Source organism: Eublepharis macularius, chromosome 3 (genome assembly GCF_028583425.1).
Source record: "Eublepharis macularius isolate TG4126 chromosome 3, MPM_Emac_v1.0, whole genome shotgun sequence".
In the NCBI taxonomy this organism is placed as follows: domain Eukaryota; kingdom Metazoa; phylum Chordata; class Lepidosauria; order Squamata; family Eublepharidae; genus Eublepharis; species Eublepharis macularius.
The window spans coordinates 189,464,046-189,481,368 of record NC_072792.1 but is presented as its reverse complement, the minus strand read 5'-3'; the positions used below and the strand labels follow the sequence as shown (position 1 = coordinate 189,481,368).

The window sequence follows — 17,323 nt, the reverse complement described above, 5'->3', positions numbered from 1 at the left end:
AGGGTTTGATATACTGTAGCAAGCCCCTAATACGTCATCCTCAGCAAGAGATCTGTGTACAGCCAGAAGCTTGCTTTAGCCTTTGGATAACCTATGGACACTTGTACTTTCTGAATATATCATCTCTCAAGAGAGGACCTTTGACTCAAGAGACCTTGGATTTCTTGCTGCAAGGGGTGGGAGACGAAATCAGAGTACCCTGCTTTCCACAGACTGACACTGGCCACAGCCAGGGCTGCCCCTCCCTTTCTCTGAGCCCCCTTCCTCTCTTTACTCCCCCCTGCTGGGCTTGCAGAGGGCTAGCCGGAGACCCTTCTTGCAAGGCTTGCTGCAGGCTGGCAAAACTCCCGCCCCTGCCGGGGGAGGGGGCCTCAACAGCTGATTTGTGGGGGGGGGGGAGGCTCTCCTGTGAGTGGTGCACCCCTGCTCCTGCTGGGGCCTCCCCAGGTGGTGCCCTGCCCAGTCTTGGAGCAGCTGCTGCCTCTGGCCTAGAGTTGCCAACCTCTAGGAGGTGGCTGGAGATCTCCCAGGATTACAACTGATCTCCAAGCAGAAGGGATCAGTTTCCCTGGAGGAAACGGGTACTTTGGAGGGTGGACTCTGTGGCATTGTGCCCAGCTGACACCCCGCCCCTTCCCAAACCATGCCCTGTCAGTTCTATGGGCAACAAGACTAAGGCAGACAGGCCCCTGAACCCTCACATCAAGCACTCCAGGGTGTTGGGTGAAAAGGCTTTAATCAGAGATCAAATCATGTTCATAGGTACGTCCACAGCTGACCAGAAAGTTGGCAGGAATGGTTACATAGGCACAGAATACTACTGACCCCTCCCCTTAGCAAAACATCTTTTGGGCGCAAAGAGATCACGAGAACTTCCCAAATAGCTTTCATGCTTTGTCTAGACACCAGGAAGGCAAAAGATGACAAAGAATCACAGTTACTCCATCTCTTCCCCCCCCCCCGGAAACAGCACATCTGCAAGGTCAGAGGCACAGAGAGACATCAAAGGCATTCTCATAAGAGATAAGACACTTTTGATTTCAAGCAGGCCTGTGAATACAAGGCAGGCAAAAATTGGCATTTGCAATATGACATCAAGGCACAGCATAAAACAAGGGCATGGATGGGCACAGACATGACATGCCCTCCCCAAGCTCCCTCCCCACAAGTCTCCAGGAACTTCCCAACCTAGAGCTGGCAGCCGTCACGACCCCCTTGGAACTGCTCAGCAATGGACTCAGAATCCCCGGAGGAGGAGCCCCAGCTGCTGGGTCAGGGACTGTCGTGGGCCAGAGGGACCAGGAAGGACCCAGCTCCACAAGGGCACCCGAGGACGTCTCATCAGTGCCAGAGGACCCCCTGCCAGGGCCTGAGAGGGAACCCCCTCCATCAGCCTCTGAGACCGTCGCCAGCCCTCTGCCCGGCAGGACTCTGGCCTGTGGTCCCCCGGGACCTCCCCCAGTCTGCAGGGACACAGGCAGCAGAAGGCACCGGCTGAGGTGGCACAGAGGAGGGGAAGGGCCAGGCTGGCTGGACGCAACCCTGGGGTGCAGCTCAAGCAGTGGACCGGGGGTGGTTCCTTGCAGGATCCTGGCCAGTGTGCCAAGCAGCCTCAGGAACTCCAGCATTGGCCAGCTGTTCATCTGGGGCCGCTTCTCTCCCAGCCTGCTGAAACCAAGACTTGGGAAGACAGCCAGTTCTCAAGAGGACAACCTCGAGTGCTAGGTCCAGCTCCTGACCCTGCTCAGGCGACACCTGGAAGGTACATCCTGCCTCAGAGCAGACCCCAAAGGCAATTTTCACTAATGGCTCCAATACCTTCTCCCAGCAAGATGTTAACAGCCAGGAAGGGAATGGGACCAGAGCAGAAGTGGGGGGTCTCACACTCCCCATGCAGTGGTGTAGTGTGGGGGTGGGCAAGAGGGGCAGTCACCCTGCGCACAAAAAATTGGGGGGGGGGCTCCCTGGAGCGCCATGCTGAGGACAGCCTGCGTTCTGCAAAAGGCCACCTGCAGTGCCCTGGCCAACTGCTGTGCTGATGGGGAGGCCGTCCTGCAGCTGAGGAGCACGCCAAGCCAGTGGGAGCACTGGTGGCTCCCGTGGAGGGCTGCCTGATGGGCACGGGGAGGTGAGCAGCCCGAATCGCGGGAAGTGCTCCCATGCCCTACGCGATGACATCATTTCCAGAGCAAAGATACAGGTTGATCTCGACAGGCTGGAAAACTGGGCTAAAACAAATAAAATGAATGTCAACAGAGATAAGTGCAAAGTTCTGCATTTAGGAACAAAAAATCATGTGCATAATTGTAGGAGTGCCATTATTTATGGAAGAGGTGATGGGGAAAGATCAGAGGGCTCCAGAACTCTGCACTTCTTTGATCTGTAGATTTTGCACAAATTCCAGGGGGCTGTGGGGCTGTTAGTGCACCATTCCCATGACCCCCAGTTCAGTATTTTTCCAGTCTCCTGGCCAGGAGATGGCAACTGCATTCCTGCCTTTGCCAGGGCAGTGCATGTTATGTAGAGTGTGGGCCTGGTGGGGTGGGCTACCACACAGTTCCACGGAGGCTGTGACGGACAGCTGCGAGTCTCCCTAAGAACAGCCAATCGGAGCTGTTGGAATGTGAGCAGTGGGAGAGTTGGGGAAAAGCCGTTAAGTGGCAGTTGAGGGCGCTGAGGGGTCCGGCTTGTGGCTTGCGAAAGCTGCTCTACCAACACTGCTTCTGACTGACTCCGGCAAATCCCACCAGGTCCGGGCAAGAGATGCATAAATCCGAGGGAAGAGTTTCTCTGCTTCGCTCCCAGTCACAGACATGCTTGCTCCGTGCTGCCATGTCTGGTGGTGGCTAGAAATACAAATCAGGCAGCCACAAGTGTGAGGAGGCGAATCTTTGGAGAAGCATTTCCTCTTCGGCAAAGCTGGTCTCTCCTCCCTGCATGCACGTCTGTCACTACCAGAGCTCACCTGCTCGATGCCTTAACAAAGACAGGAAAATGAAGCTCTACCAGAGTTCAGCTGCATGAGAGGGAAGTTCAAAACAATGCGTCTCCTTTGCTGCCTCAACCACTAACGATACATGTCTTTGAAAAAACTTTGACAACTCAAAATCTCCTCAAGATATGCAAGAGTAGCTTTCATTCTGGGACACAATGCAAAGGCTAAGAGAGATGGATTCTCTTGAGATGAGATGATTGAGTCCAAGTTCACTGTGTCGGAAGACGCTAGCCAGGAAGCGTAGTTTTAAAAGACTGTGCTGGCAGAGATCGCGCCGTAGTGGACAGCTTCTCTCACAGGCCTCCACTCCACACTGTATCACCTTCCGGAGCTTTTACACTGTCGCTGTCCCTGCTTAAAACTTTGCTCCCAAAGAGGATGTGGCTGGCTAAGAATTCCCACCTCCATTCCCAAAGAAGAGAACTTTTTCTGGCTTCAGCAGACATGGCTGCCATTGGAGGATGACGACAACGGGTATGCATCTATCTCACCCCACGCTTCTGCCTCATCTCCCTGGCCAGGACTGACGAGGGATTGGGGATCGTGGCCAGAGGCCTCCTTGGGCTCCCTCCCTTACTTCCTTCCCATCTCCTGAGGAGCAGTGAGATCTAAGTGGATGAGCCTCTTCGTTGACTAACTCCTTTACTCACCGTGACCAAGATGCTAAATATGGCATCTGATGGAACTGTGGATGAAAATAACAACACAATCAGTGATTCTGCATTGGCAAGCTCATTGCTAGTTTGGATTCTGTGGGACATCAACGATCCCTGCTTTGAGGTCTCCATGCCCGACACAAAGCTGGAGAGATTTTTTCCCTCTCTTGCCTGCGACAGGCAGAATTCCCCCAAATCTCTCCTTCATGTCCTCGGATTTGCTGTTAACAAAGAGAGGGGCACTGTGTCTGCTTAGCATGGGGAAATCGTCCTAAGTTTGGAAAGTGAAAGAAGAAAAACCATCCTTGCCCAGCAGAGGAGTGCCTGTGCATTGGCCCACCCCGTCCACTTCTGACTGCTGGCCCTGGGCAGGGTGCAGGCCTTGTGAGGCTGAGAAACTGAGGCACAGGCAGAGGGAGTACTGGAGAAACCTGCCAGGGGAGGTTTGCCAACCACCATGGCGACTGGGGCGTGTGTGTGTGCGTGGAGATCTTCTGGATTAACTACTGATCACCAGATTACCGAAATAAGATCCCAGGAGAAAGTGGTTGCTTTGGAGGGAAGACTCCAAAAGCAACACCTACTGGCTCCACCCGCCCACCTGCAGGAATTTCCCAACCTGGACCCAGCAATCCTGCCAAGCTCCATATTCTGGCCAACACAGAGAATCAACAGGGCAGCGCCTCTGCCTCTTCCCTTGCCACTCGCCACCCTCAAGCTTCCAGGTAAAGTGCAGAAGGGATTCCTGATTTCCTGTATTGTACTCCCACATCAATACCATACTGGCTCTCAGAATCACAGTCAAGAGAAAAAGATTCTCTAGAGGGAATTTTTGAAAGAACTTTGAAATCTCAAAATCTGCTTGAGATGCCAATGGAAGATTTCATCCTGGCCTACAGATGGAAGGCCCAGAGATATGGGTTACCCTCAAACCTTCTGCCTTGAGCTTCTTGGATGGAAGGCAGGAGAAAAGGAGACAGAGAGAATGGTCCTTTACCCTTTTCCTTTCTGCTGGAGGAGGCAGGGCTTGAGAAGGAGGAGGAGAATTCCTCCTCCATGATGACTTTATCTGGAACGTGAGAGAGATAAGACATCGTATTATTTTGCAAGTAAATCAGTTTCTGTCTTTTATTCCTGCTGGTCAATGTGGCGTTTGAGTGTTGGTGACTGTGGGTTGAAATGAGGCCTCTGGACGGGTGAGCGGAGGGCGCTGTGATGGGAGGGTGGCTGGACCTTGCGGACTGGAGGGAACTGCAGTTGGTAGCCAGCATGCTGAGAGAAAGCATTCATTCTGGATAAGTCCAGCCAACTTGGAAGACCAACAGGGGGTCCCATTCTGCCAAGTTCAGGGTGGGCAGCCGTGTTGGTCTGCAGAGCAGGAATGGAGTCCGATGGCTCCAAAGAGACCAACAGGGTTTTGAGGGTATGAGGTTTCGAGGGTCAGAGCCCCCCCTCTTCAGAATAAAAGGACATCAATCAGACTTGCAAAGCCACAACCCCCCCCCCAAACCAGTGGGAATGTTCCAGAACATTCCATTGCTGACCTAGGGGTGGCTCTCCTCAGACAGAGAAACTTCTAGGGGTGGGCACAACAACCTGAGGGTGCTGAAATGGAGTTCGTTCACAAATTCAGAACAATGGACCTCCCCAGCCCAGGGCAGAGGATTCTTATCTCATCACAGGTGCTAATTTCTGCTCTAATCGAGCTTCCCTGAACGTTCACATCCTAATGCCCTCTCTTGTAACCACCCTCCCACCTTCTGTCTGGGATGTAAAGGCTCAAGGATTTCCATTCCTACTCCTATCTGAAGAAGAGAGCTGTGACTCTCAGAAGCTGACCCCGGGACCTTGAAGGTCTCGAAGGTGTCGCTGGACTCAACTCCTGCTGTGCTACCAGACAGGGCAGGAAATTTCTCCCCAGCCTCATCAAAGGCACTCCCCCAAAGTGGAGCTCATGGGCATAGTGATTCCTGCTGCTAATTCCCCAGGAGCTCTCCACATTTGCTCCCAAAGAGGATGTGGCTGGCTAAGAATTCCCATCTCCATTCCCAATGAAGAGAACTTTTTCTGGCTTCAGCAGACATGTCTGCCATTGGAAGATGATGACAACGGGCACGCATCTATCTCACCCACGCTTCTGCCTCATCTCCCTGGCCAGGACTGACGAGGGATTGGGAATCGTGGCCAGAGGGCTCCTTGGGCTCCCTCCCTTACTTCCTTCCCATCTCCTGAGGAGCAGTGAGATCTAAGTGGATGAGCCTCTTAGTTGACTAACTCCTTTACTCACCGTCACCAAGATGCTAAATATCACATCTGATGAATCTGTGGATGAAAATAACAACACAATCAGTGATTCTGCATTGGCAAGCTCATTGCTAGTTCGGATTCTGTGGGACATCAACGATCCCTGCTTTGAGGTCTCCATGCCCGTCACAAAGCTGGAGAGATTTTCCCCCTCTCGTTCCTGAGACAGGCAGAAATCCCCCAAATCTCTCCTTCATGTCCTTGGATTTTCTGTTAACAAAGAGAGGGGCACTGTGTCTGCTTAGTGTGGGGAAATCCTCCTAAGTTTAGAAAGTGAAAGAAGGAAAACAATCCTTGCCCAGCAGAGGAGCCTCTGCATTGGCCCATCCTGTCCACCTGCAGGGATTTCCCAACCGGGACCTAGCAATCCTGCAAAGCTCCATATTCAAAGGCACCTCTGCCTCTTCCCTTGCCACTCGCCACCCTCAAGATTCCAGGTAATGTGCAGAGGGGATTCCTGATTTTCTATATTGTACTCCCACATCAATACCATACTGGCTCTCAGAATCACAGTCAAGAGAAAAAGATTCTCTAGAGGGAATTTTTGAAAGAACTTTGAAATCTCAAAATCTGCTTGAGATGCCGATGGTAGATTTCATCCTGGCCTACAGATGGAAGGCCCAGAGATACGGATTCTCTCTTGATGAGACGACTGGGCACATGTTCCTCAAGTGTCGGAAGAGGCAATGCTAGCTGGGCATTGTAGTTCTGAAAGGCTGAGCCAGTGGAGATCGCTCCGGAGTGGAAAGCTTCTCTCACAGCCCTCTGGCTGCGAGAGGGCCAGCCAGCCCCACCCTGTAGGCGAGGCTGAAACTGCCACAGCTGAAAGTTAAGGGTGGAGAAGAGCCCAGGTATCCAGGCTGTTGGACATGTCAACTGGTAAGAGGGGCGGGCAGCCCTGGAAAGGTTGGAGCCTGGGGGAGGGACAGGGAACCTATGCTGGGTGAGCCTGGGGGTGGGTGAGGAGAGAAGGGAGGGAGGCGGAGCTCAGCTATGATTCGACACACAAGGTCTTCATTGAGCCTGCACAGCTGCCCGAGGGCTGCGTCTATCAGTTATTTCTCATCTGCAAAATGGCCCTGATGTGTTCCCTATCTGCCACAGGAGAACAGCCTCCTGAGGAGTGTTCTTTTTTTCTCTGCGGGTAAAAGAAGGGAGTGATGATTACTTCTGAGTATCTGATCTTCCCCCTTCCCCCCTTCAGTTCTCCTGGCAGAGTCCCTTGGGTTGCAAAGGGGGGCTGCCCGGGTTACCCTCAAACCTTCTGCCTTGAGCTTCTTGGATGGAAGGCAGGAGAAAAGGAGACAGAGAGAATGGTCCTTTACCCTTTTGATTTTTTATGGAGGAGGCTGGGCTGGAGGAGGAGATTTCTGCCTCCAAGATGACTTCATCCTGAACCTGAGAGAGAGAAGACATTGTAATATTTTGCAAGTAAATCAGTTCCTGTCTTTTATTCCTGCTGGTCAATGTGGCGTTTAAGTATTGGTGACTGTGGGTTGAAATGAGGCCTCTGGATGGGTGAGCGGAGGGCGCTGTGATGGGAGGGTGGCTGGACCTTGCAGACTGGAGGGAACTGCAGTTGGTAGCCAGCATGCTGAGAGAAAGCATTCATTCTGGATAAGTCCAGCCAACTTGGAAGACCAACAGGGTTTTTCGGGTATGAGGCTTTGAGGGTCAGAGCCCCCCCTCTTCAGAATAAATGGACATCAATCAGACTTTCAAAGACACAACCCCCCCCCCAAAACCAGTGGGAATGTTCCAGAACACTCCATTGTGGTGAGCCAGCTACAAAGCAAAACATGTACGATAAAAGAAAAGCAAGGATGAACACGTGGCCTTGGGTGACCCACTCCTCTCAGCCCAGCTCCTCTGCAGCCCAGAAGGGCAGTACGTGGGCACATTGTTGTTATTATAAGCAAAGTTATTAATATTAGTAGTGGGTGATGTTGCATACATATTGCATACAGAACCTTATGGCTGGAAACAGCTTTGTGCTGTTAGGAATGACAAATAAGTCGTATGTTGGCCCCAGGAACCTAATTAAAGGATTTCATGTTTGGGCTGTTAGCACAGTCTATCGTTTAGCAGACAAAGCGTGATTCTAGGTGGCTGTCAGCTGGTTCTGCTGACTGGTGTAAGAAACTAACAAAGCATACACTTGCTTCTATTTAGAAAGGAAATAAGAGCTCTTTCTTGTAGGAATGCCATACTCTGATAGGAAAGGAGGAAAGACAGATCCTAACTACCTATCTAGTCTAAGGATAGGCATGGATGCTAAGACAAGTCCTGCATCCATGCTTGCCAGATGGAGGGAGGGGAAGGAGAAAGATGGTGCCCGGGACAAAGCAAGGAAGAGAAGAGTGAGAAGGAATCAGGGCACCGTACTGAGGATAAGGGGAACATGCCCTCAGAAGGGACCTCTTCTTCAGTTGGTGAGCAGGTTTCCTTTTGCATCAAGGAACCATCCCTGGGTGGGGCGGGAGGGAGGCTCTTGGTAGTTGGTGATTCGATCCTTAGACAAGTAGATAGCTGGGTGGCACAACCGCGTTCTGACCGTATGGTGACTTGCCTGCCTGGTGCGAAGGTAGCGGACATTACGCGTGTTATAGATAGGCTGGTAGATAGTGCTGGGGAAGAGTCAGCGGTCGTGGTCCATGTTGGAACCAACGATGTTGGGAAATGCAGTCGTGAGGTCTTGGAACAAAAATTTAGGCTGTTAGGCAGGAGACTCAAGGCCAGGACCTCCAAGGTAGCCTTCTCAGAAGTGCTACCTGTTCCACACGCAGGGCCAGAGAGACAAACGCAGATCAGGAGTCTCAATGCGTGGATGAGACGATGGTGTAGGGAGGAAGGGTTCAAGTTTGTTAGGCACTGGGATTCTTTTTGGGACAAGCGGGAGCTGTACAAGAGAGACGGTCTCCACTTGTCCCGAGAAGGAACCCGGCTGCTGGCACTTAAAATCAAAAAGGTGGCAGAGCAGTTTTTAAACTAAATGCTAGGGGAAAGCCGACAAGAGATAAAGTGTCTCTGGTTCAGGATGGTTCATCTCAGAGAGATGAAGGGCTAGGTATAACACTTCTACAGGGAGATAGATTAGAGTTGTCAACTGAGATGGAGACAAACAGTGCAGATGACCTAACTACGTCTCGAGGCAAAGTGTGCCGGGGAAGTTACAGGTGTTTATATACAAATGCTAGAAGTGTCCGAGGTAAAATTGGGGAGCTGGAATGTTTAGTGTTGGGCGAATCCATAGACATTGTGGGCATATCAGAAACTTGGTGGGATGAGGAAAATCAGTGGGACACGGTGATTCCTGGATATAAATTATATCGGAAGGATAGGGAGGGAAGGGTTGGTGGTGGGGTGGCTCTATATGTCAGAGAAGGTATACATTCCAGTAAGATTGAGAAGGTAACTGAATTAGATTCGCTTCTGGAAATGCTATGGGTTGAAATTACGGGCCCAAATGGAAACTTAACTGTGGGAGTTTGTTATCGCCCTCCAGATCAGAAAATAGAGGAGGATTATAAAATGATGACAGGATTAAAGATGGCTGCTAAACAAAAAAACTGTGTGGTAATGGGTGATTTTAACTACCCACACATTGACTGGGCCAATGGGTGTTCGAATCGGGGGAGAGAAAGTGAGTTTCTAGACTGTCTCAATGACTGTGCTATGGAACAGATGGTTACAGAACCTACTAGGGGAGAGGTGATCCTGGATTTGGTCCTCAGTAATGCTGAAGACCTGGTGAGAGATGTAAATGTGATTGCACCACTTGGGAACAGTGACCATAATGTTATTGAGTACAACATATGTATAAATAGGAAATTGCCAAATAAGACCAACACAGCCATGTTTAACTTCAAAAGGGGTAACTTTTCTGAGATGAGGGGGTACGTGAAGAAGAAACTGAAAGGGAAAGTAAAAAAGGTCAAAACACTTGGGGAATCTTGGAGACTATTTAAAACTACAATCCTGGAAGCTCAAAGTAAATATATACCGCTGGTTAGGAAAGGCACAAATAGGTTTAGGAAAAGGCCAGCATGGTTAACAAGCAATGTAATAGAAGCTGTAAAAGGTAAAAAGGATTCTTTTAGGCAGTGGAAAACTAGTCGGAGTGAGGTTGATAAAAAGGAGCATAAGCTGTGGCAAAAAAAGTGCAAGTCTGTGATCAGACAGGCAAAAAGGGAATATGAGGAGCATATTGCAAAGAACATAAAGAAAAACAATAAACAATTCTTTAAATATATTAGAAGTAGGAAACCAGCTAGGGAGGCAGTGGGGCCCTTGGATGACCAAGGCGTAAAAGGATTACTAAAGGGTGATAGGGAAATGGCCGAGAAGCTGAATGCGTTCTTTGCTTCTGTCTTCACTGTGGAAGATAAGAAGTGCATGCCCACTCCGGAAGCACTGACTTTGGGAGGGGTTTTGAAAGACCTGAGTCACATTGAGGTGACGAGAGAGGAGGTTATGCGACTGCTAGATAATTTAAAAACTGATAAATCACCGGGCCCAGATGGCATACATCCAAGAGTTCTGAAAGAACTCAAGTGTGAACTTGTAGATCTCCTCACAAAAATATGTAATCTGTCATTAAACTCTGCATCTGTTCCTGAGGACTGGAAGGTAGCTAATGTTGTCCCCATCTTTAAAAAAGGTTCCAGGGGAGATCCGGGAAATTACAGGCCAGTCAGCCTGACGTCAATACCGGGTAAGTTGGTGGAAACTATTATCAAAAATAAAATTAGTGGGCACATTGATGACCAAAAGCTGATGAGGAAAACTCAGCATGGGTTCTGTAAGGGAAGATCTTGTCTCACCAATCTGTTAGAGTTCTTTGAGGGAGTGAACAAACAAGTGGACAAGGGAGACCCGATAGATATTGTTTATCTTGACTTCCAGAAAGCTTTTGACAAAGTTCCTCATCAAAGGCTCCTAAGTAAGCTCAGTAGCTATGGGATAAAGGGCCAAGTCCTCTTGTGGATCGAAAACTGGCTAATTAATAGGAAACAGAGAGTGAGTATAAACGGGCACTTCTCACAGTGGAGGGTGGTGAGCAGTGGGGTGCCACAGGGGTCGGTATTGGGTCCAATGCTTTTTAACTTGTTTATTAATGATTTGGAATTGGGATTAAGCAGTGAAGTGGCTAAATTTGCAGATGACACGAAATTGTTCAGGGTGGTGAAAGCCAGAGAGGATTGTGAGGCACTCCAAAGGGATCTGTCGAGGCTAGAAGAGTGGGCATCCATGTGGCAAATGAGGTTCAATGTAGCCAAGTGCAAAGTAATGCACATTGGAACCAAAAATCCAAAATATAAATACAAGTTGATGGGGTCTGAAATGGCGGAGACTGACCAAGAGAGAGATCTTGGAGTCATGATAGATAACTCACTAAAAACGTCAGCACAGTGTGCGACTGCCATAAAAAAAGCAATTGCTATGCTAGGGGTTATTAGGAAAGGGATTGAAAACAAATCAGCCGGTATCATAATGCCTCTGTATAAATCGATGGTGAGGCCTCATTTGGAGTACTGTGTACAGTTCTGGTCGCCACACCTTAAAAAAGATATCATAGCACTGGAAAAAGTACAGAGAAGGGCAACTAAAATGATTAAAGGGTTGGAACACTTTCCCTATGAGGAAAGATTGAGGCGCTTGGGGCTCTTTAGCCTGGAGAAAAGACGACTGAGGGGAGACATGATAGAGGTTTACAAGATAATGCACGGGTTAGAGAAGGTAGAGAAAGATGTGTTTTTCTCCCTTTCTCACAATACAAGAACTCGTGGGCACTCTATGAAATTATTGAGCAGTCGGGTTAGAACAGATAGAAGAAAATACTACTTTACACAAAGGGTGATAAACACATGGAATTCGTTGCCACAGGAGGTGGTGGCAGCTACAAGCATTGCCAGCTTCAAGAGGGGACTGGACAAATATATGGAGCAGAGGTCCATCAGTGGCTATTAGCCACAGGAGATAGATGGTATTCTCTTTGTGGGGAGGTGGTGCTCTGTTGTCTTGGTGCTGGAAGGAAGGCAGTGGGAGGGCTTCTGGTGTCCTGGCCTCACTGACAGTCCTTTAGATGGCACTGGATTTTTAGCCACTGTGTGTGACAGAATGTTGGACTGGATGGGCCACTGGCCTGATCCAACATGGCTTTGCTTATGTTCTTATGTTCTTATGTTCTGCGTGCTAGACAGGCCCCGTGCCTCCGCACTCCAGGCTCGTCTGCAAACAGGGAGGTGACAAAGTACACTGGTTTGTGTCAGGCAAGGACCAGAGGAACGCAAATCCAAATCTCGGCGTATATGACCTCACAGGATTGCAGCTGCACGAGTTCCATGAAAGCCAATGTGCACGTGGGAGAGGAGGGGAATAAAAATGGGCAGATTGTACAGAAGAGGCCATGTTGACAGGGCACCACGTGTCACGCGTGGGAGAGCTTCTCCCTTCTCCCTTCTGAAAAACAGGTCTTCCTCTTTTGCTTCAAGACACACTACACAGCAGGGGTGTGTGGCGGTGTTTGTGGGTTCCAACTTTAGGGGAAGAAGGGATCCTTGTCAGTGAAAGCTGAGAGACAAGAGGATATGCAAACCGCCGGCTTCATTTCACAAACCACTCCAACAGACAGAAATCTGGGTAAGATGCTGTAGAACTAGATTTAGAGGAGTTAGCTGTGTTAGTCTGTAGTGGCAAAATAGTAAAGAGTCCAGTAGCACCTTTAGGACGAACCAACTTATTTGTAGCATAAGCTTTTGAGAACCACAGCTCTCTTTGTCAGAAGTAAACCACAAATTTCCCTTCCTCGAATATCTTGAAATTAGTAGATCCTATCCAGGCTTAAAACAGTTTTATTTACATTCATATGTGTAAATTACTTTTATGTGTCTTACTAAATTTAAGGGTTTTTATGTATGGTGTTGTGTATAATAGTATTCATTCGCCTCTTGTCTCTCATAAGCAACCGCTACATTTTACTACACTTTATTGTAAAGTTTTTTAATCTAAAATTTTCTGTAAATGACAAACTACAATCTGTATCTTATGTATTTGATTACAAGAAAACTGTTTAATTAAAAAAAAAGAAGTATCTGATGATGCATCTGACAAAGAGAGCTGTGGTTCTCAAAATTTATGCTACAATAAAGTGGGTTAGTCTTAAAGGTGCTACTGGACTCTTGACTATCGTAGAACTAGGAGCGGCGTTTTGGTGCCCGAGACTGAACATGCAAAGGATTCCCTCCTCCAGGGGATAGCTCAACCAGTACGCAATGAATATAAGCAGGGCAAGAACATGGTAGGATGCAGCCTGCTTTGCCACAGAACTTCTGTCCTTTAATGCCTCCGCAAATCCTCCTCTTAGGACCTCCTCTGCCACCCACCTTGCAACCATATGTGGCACTTGGCAGAGAGGTTCCAGTGAGAGGGGCCGTAGCTCAGTGGCACAGCCCTCGCTTGGCATGCAGAAGGACCCATGTTCAGTCCCCGGCATTTCCTGTTTGAAAGATCAGGTACTGGGGGAAAACCGAAAAGAGTCCAGCAGCACCTTTAAGACTAACCAACTTTACTGTAGCATAAGCTTTCGAGAGCCGCAGCTCTCTTCGTCAGATGCATTGTCAGCTTTCGAGAACCACAGCTCTCTTCGTCAGATGCATTGTCAGCTTTCGAGAACCACAGCTCTCTTCGTCAGATGCATTGTCAGCTTTCGAGAACCACAGCTCTCTTCGTCAGATGCATTGTCAGCTTTCGAGAACCACAGCTCTCTTCGTCAGATGCATGGTACCTCTGGATCAGGTACTGGGGGGTAAGTGAAAGACGTCTGCCTGAGGCCCTGGAGAGCTGCAGTCAGTCTGGACAGACAATACTGACCTTGATGGACCAAGGTCTAATTCTGCATAAGGCCCCTTCAAATGTTTGATCCTTGCAACAACAACCCCGCAAGGTAGGCTTCATGTGGATGTGAACCTGAGCTCTCTTTCCTCTCCTGTCTCCTGTGATGCTCTAACCACTAGGAAACACTGGCACTTAGGGTTGGGAAAATCGTGGAGGTTTGCAGGTGGAGAAGGACCCCGCAGAGTCCATTCAAGACTCCCATCTCCCATCCCGGCCCCACCCTGTTGCTGGCCAGCTGCAAGTCAAGGCAGCCTCTTTGCTTGCAGCCACTGCGGGGTAGCCTGAGAAGCCAAACCTCCATTCCTGGCTTGGCTCAGGGCAGGGCCAGCAGTGACTCAGCCAGAATGACAACCAGGCCAAGCAAAGCAGCAGGAGGCCGGGAAGCCCAGCCAGAGGGAAGGGCTGGGGAGGGAGCCAGCCTGCTAGCCGCATGACCACCCCGCAGGGGCCAAGGGACCCGGGGCGGCTGCTCTGGGCAGGTGTGCCACACCTGGCCGGGAAGCAGGTGCAGAAGGAGGAGGAGGAAACCAAACCATCAAAGGCCGGCAGGGCAAGGGTTGCTCTTCCAAAAAAGCGGCCCCCTCTCTTTCATTTCTGCCGGAGTAGGTGTAGCGTAGCCCGGCAGGCATGTCTGTTCCAGAAGGAAGGCCTGCTCGGGAGGAGGAGAGAGCCGCGTCGCTCCGGAGCAAAGCAGCCCTTTCCTGAGGGGGGGGGGGGGTCCTTGCCCGAGCTTACTCAGGGCTTCTGCCGGCTCCTTTTTGGCTAGCCATCAAGGCGAGCCTCCTTTTCCCACCCGCACATCTGTCCCGAACAGCCAACCCATCCTGCGCCCGGCCCGGCTCGCGAAGGGCCCTGCGGTTGCCAACCTCCAGGCCAGACCGGGAGTGCTCCTGGAATTACAATCGATCTCCAGCTTGGGGGGGGGGGTTCGTTCGCCTGGAGAATCTGGCTGCTTTGGAGGGGGGGGGCTCTAGGGCGCTCTATTCCCTCCCCGGGAACTCCCCGACCCACCCAAAGTGTCAGTAGCGGCTAGTGGTTAGAGCATGCCGGCAGGGCCGGGCCGGGCCGGGGAGAGACCCGGGTCGGAGCCTACCTGGCGGGCTGTTGCTGCCGAGGGGCAGACCCCCGCGCCCGCGCCCCACGCACGCACTCACGGGCCTGCACCAGGTCTCGGAAGCGCGCCTTCTGCGCCCGGTCGCGCCGCTGCAGCTGCCGGAGGACGTGCCGCTTCCAGCCGCCGCCGCCCCGCTCAGCCATGGCGCCGCGGCCGGCCCGGACAACGGGCGCCGCCGGCCAAGGGGAGGCGCCTCCCGGCCGGCGCCGAGGCGGGGCCAGCGCGGAATCCCCGCCGGCCGCCAGGTAGACCGCCGCGGGGCGGGGAGGCTCCTCGGCGCCGGAGCCCTTCGGCGGGGCGCGGGTGCCAACTCCCGGGGGGGATTCCTGGAGGCTCGGGGGTGGAGCCTGGGGGGGGAGGGAGGATCTGGGCACCTTCGAGAGCAGCGTCTGTGCTTTCGAGAGCCAGAGCTCTCTTCCTTCCTCAATAGAAAAGCGTCCAGTAGCACCTTTAAGACTAACCAAGTTTACTGTAGCATCAGCTTCCGAGAACCACAGCTCTCTTCGTCAGATGCATGGAGGGTATGAAGAAAATGGTTAGCTATATAGGTGGAGAGGGGAGGGGGGAGTAGATGCAATCAGTCGCTTCTGATAAGGAAATCAGTTACTTCCGATAAAGAGAGAACCGTTCATAGTCCCTATTCAGTCCAAGCCTGACTGAATGAAATTTCCATAGGAATTCCAATTCAGCAGCTTCCCGCTGGATTCTGTTCTTGGAAGGTTTCTGTTGAACTACAGCGACCTTTAAGTCCTTGATGGGATGTCCTGGTAGATTGAAGTGTTTTCCCGCTGGTTTCTGGACGTTGCCATTTTTAATGTCAGATTTGTGTCCATTTATTCTTTTGCGTAGAGGTTGGCTGGTTTGTCCAATGTACAGAGCAGAAGGACATTGTTGGCACATGAGGGCATATATCAGATTGGAGGATGAGCAGCTGTAAGAGCCAGAGACAGTGTAGTTGATGCCATTGGGTCCTGTAATTGTATTCCCTGGGTAGATATGGGGGCAGAGCTGGCATCTGGGTCTGTTGCAGGGCCTGGTACCTGTGCTGGTGACTCTGCCAGCCGATTCATGGTTGTAGATGAGAAGTCGTTTCAGGTTGGGGGGCTGTCTGTAGGCAAGGAGAGGTCTTCCACCCAGGGCTTCTGAGAGAGAGGCATCATTTTCCAGGATGGCTTGTAGATCACTGGTGATACGTTGGATGGGTTTGAGCTGGGAGCTGTAGGTGACAACCAGCGGTGTTCTGTTGTTGGGTTCCATTAGGTTAGTTCCTTTAGGTTAGAGTAGGCTGTTTCTGGGTACTAGTCTGGCTCTGTCCATTTGTTTCCTCACTTCATTAGGTGGCTACTGTAGCCCCTTCCTCAGGCCCGAATGGGAACGGAGACCCCTGAGCCTCCCTATTCCAGACAGAAGGGGGGATCTCCCGGGGAAGCAGCAGCAGCAGCAGCAGCCGGACTCACACGATGCCGGCGAGCTCCGCGTTGGGGAATGCCTTTCGTGAGGCTGGGGAGAGAAGTTCCCTAAACGGAGAGTGGGAGTTGAGTCCAGAAGCACCTTAGAGACCCAAGAGATTTCCAGAGGCAGAGCTCCCTTCTTCAGATACAAGTAGGAGTAGAGATCTTTTATACCTCAGGCAGAAGGTTGTTAACAAGGCATTGGGATGCAAAGCTGCCATGCAACTCGATTAGAGGGGAGCAGCAAAGGAGGCTGTCAGGATGCAAAGGTGCAGTGGTTCAGGGAAGCTCGGTTCCAGCGTCTGTAATGAGAGAAGGATCCTAAATCTGTTCAGCCCTGAGCCTTTAGATCCCAGACTGAAGGCGGGAGGGCGGTTAACAAGGGAGGGCATCAAGACGCAAAGGTCCCCGTCTCTGTTCTGACTGAGAGCCAAGCTACAAGTGACGACCCAAGCAAGTGTCATTCCTCACTTGTAGCTTGGCTCTGAGGGCTCGTATCTCGCTCGGGATGCACCGTTTGCTCTCATCGAGCTGCGTTGTCCCGTCGTGCCTTTCCATCCTGGCCTCTGCCTTTGCAACACCCTTCCCGTCTTGTCAAGCTGCATTGTGCCTTTGCTTCCTGGTGCCTCCCTTGTGAAACCCCACCCAGCTCTGGCTGGGCTGTAAAAGCTCAGAAGTCTGTGTTCCTATTCAGGGCAGAATGCTGGCTCAGAGCCCAGCTTCTTAACCGCTATGCTACTACAGAAGCATGCGAAGGCTCCAGGATCTGTGTTCCTACTCGTGTCTAAAGAAGGGAGCCCTGGCTCTCCAAAGCCCACACCCTGAAAATCTGGTTGGTTTCTAAGGCGCCACTGGACTCACATCCAGCTGTTCTACTGCAGACCAACACGGCTACCCACCTAAAACT

At 51.1% G+C, this 17,323-nt stretch overlaps 1 protein-coding gene across 1 annotated transcript; it reads right to left on the bottom strand.

The window, feature by feature from the left end:
* Window positions 1-719: 719 nt before the first annotated feature.
* LOC129326440 (uncharacterized) lies at window positions 720-16,974 on the bottom strand. The gene is made up of 7 exons (XM_054974600.1): window positions 16,888-16,974; window positions 15,006-15,275; window positions 7,281-7,353; window positions 5,939-5,973; window positions 4,649-4,720; window positions 3,646-3,680; window positions 720-2,228 (listed from the first exon to the last, which is right to left on the bottom strand). Exons 1-7 carry the CDS (start codon window positions 16,972-16,974, stop codon window positions 2,165-2,167), a joined length of 636 nt encoding a protein of 211 aa, XP_054830575.1. The 3' UTR covers window positions 720-2,164.
* Window positions 16,975-17,323: the final 349 nt, after the last annotated feature.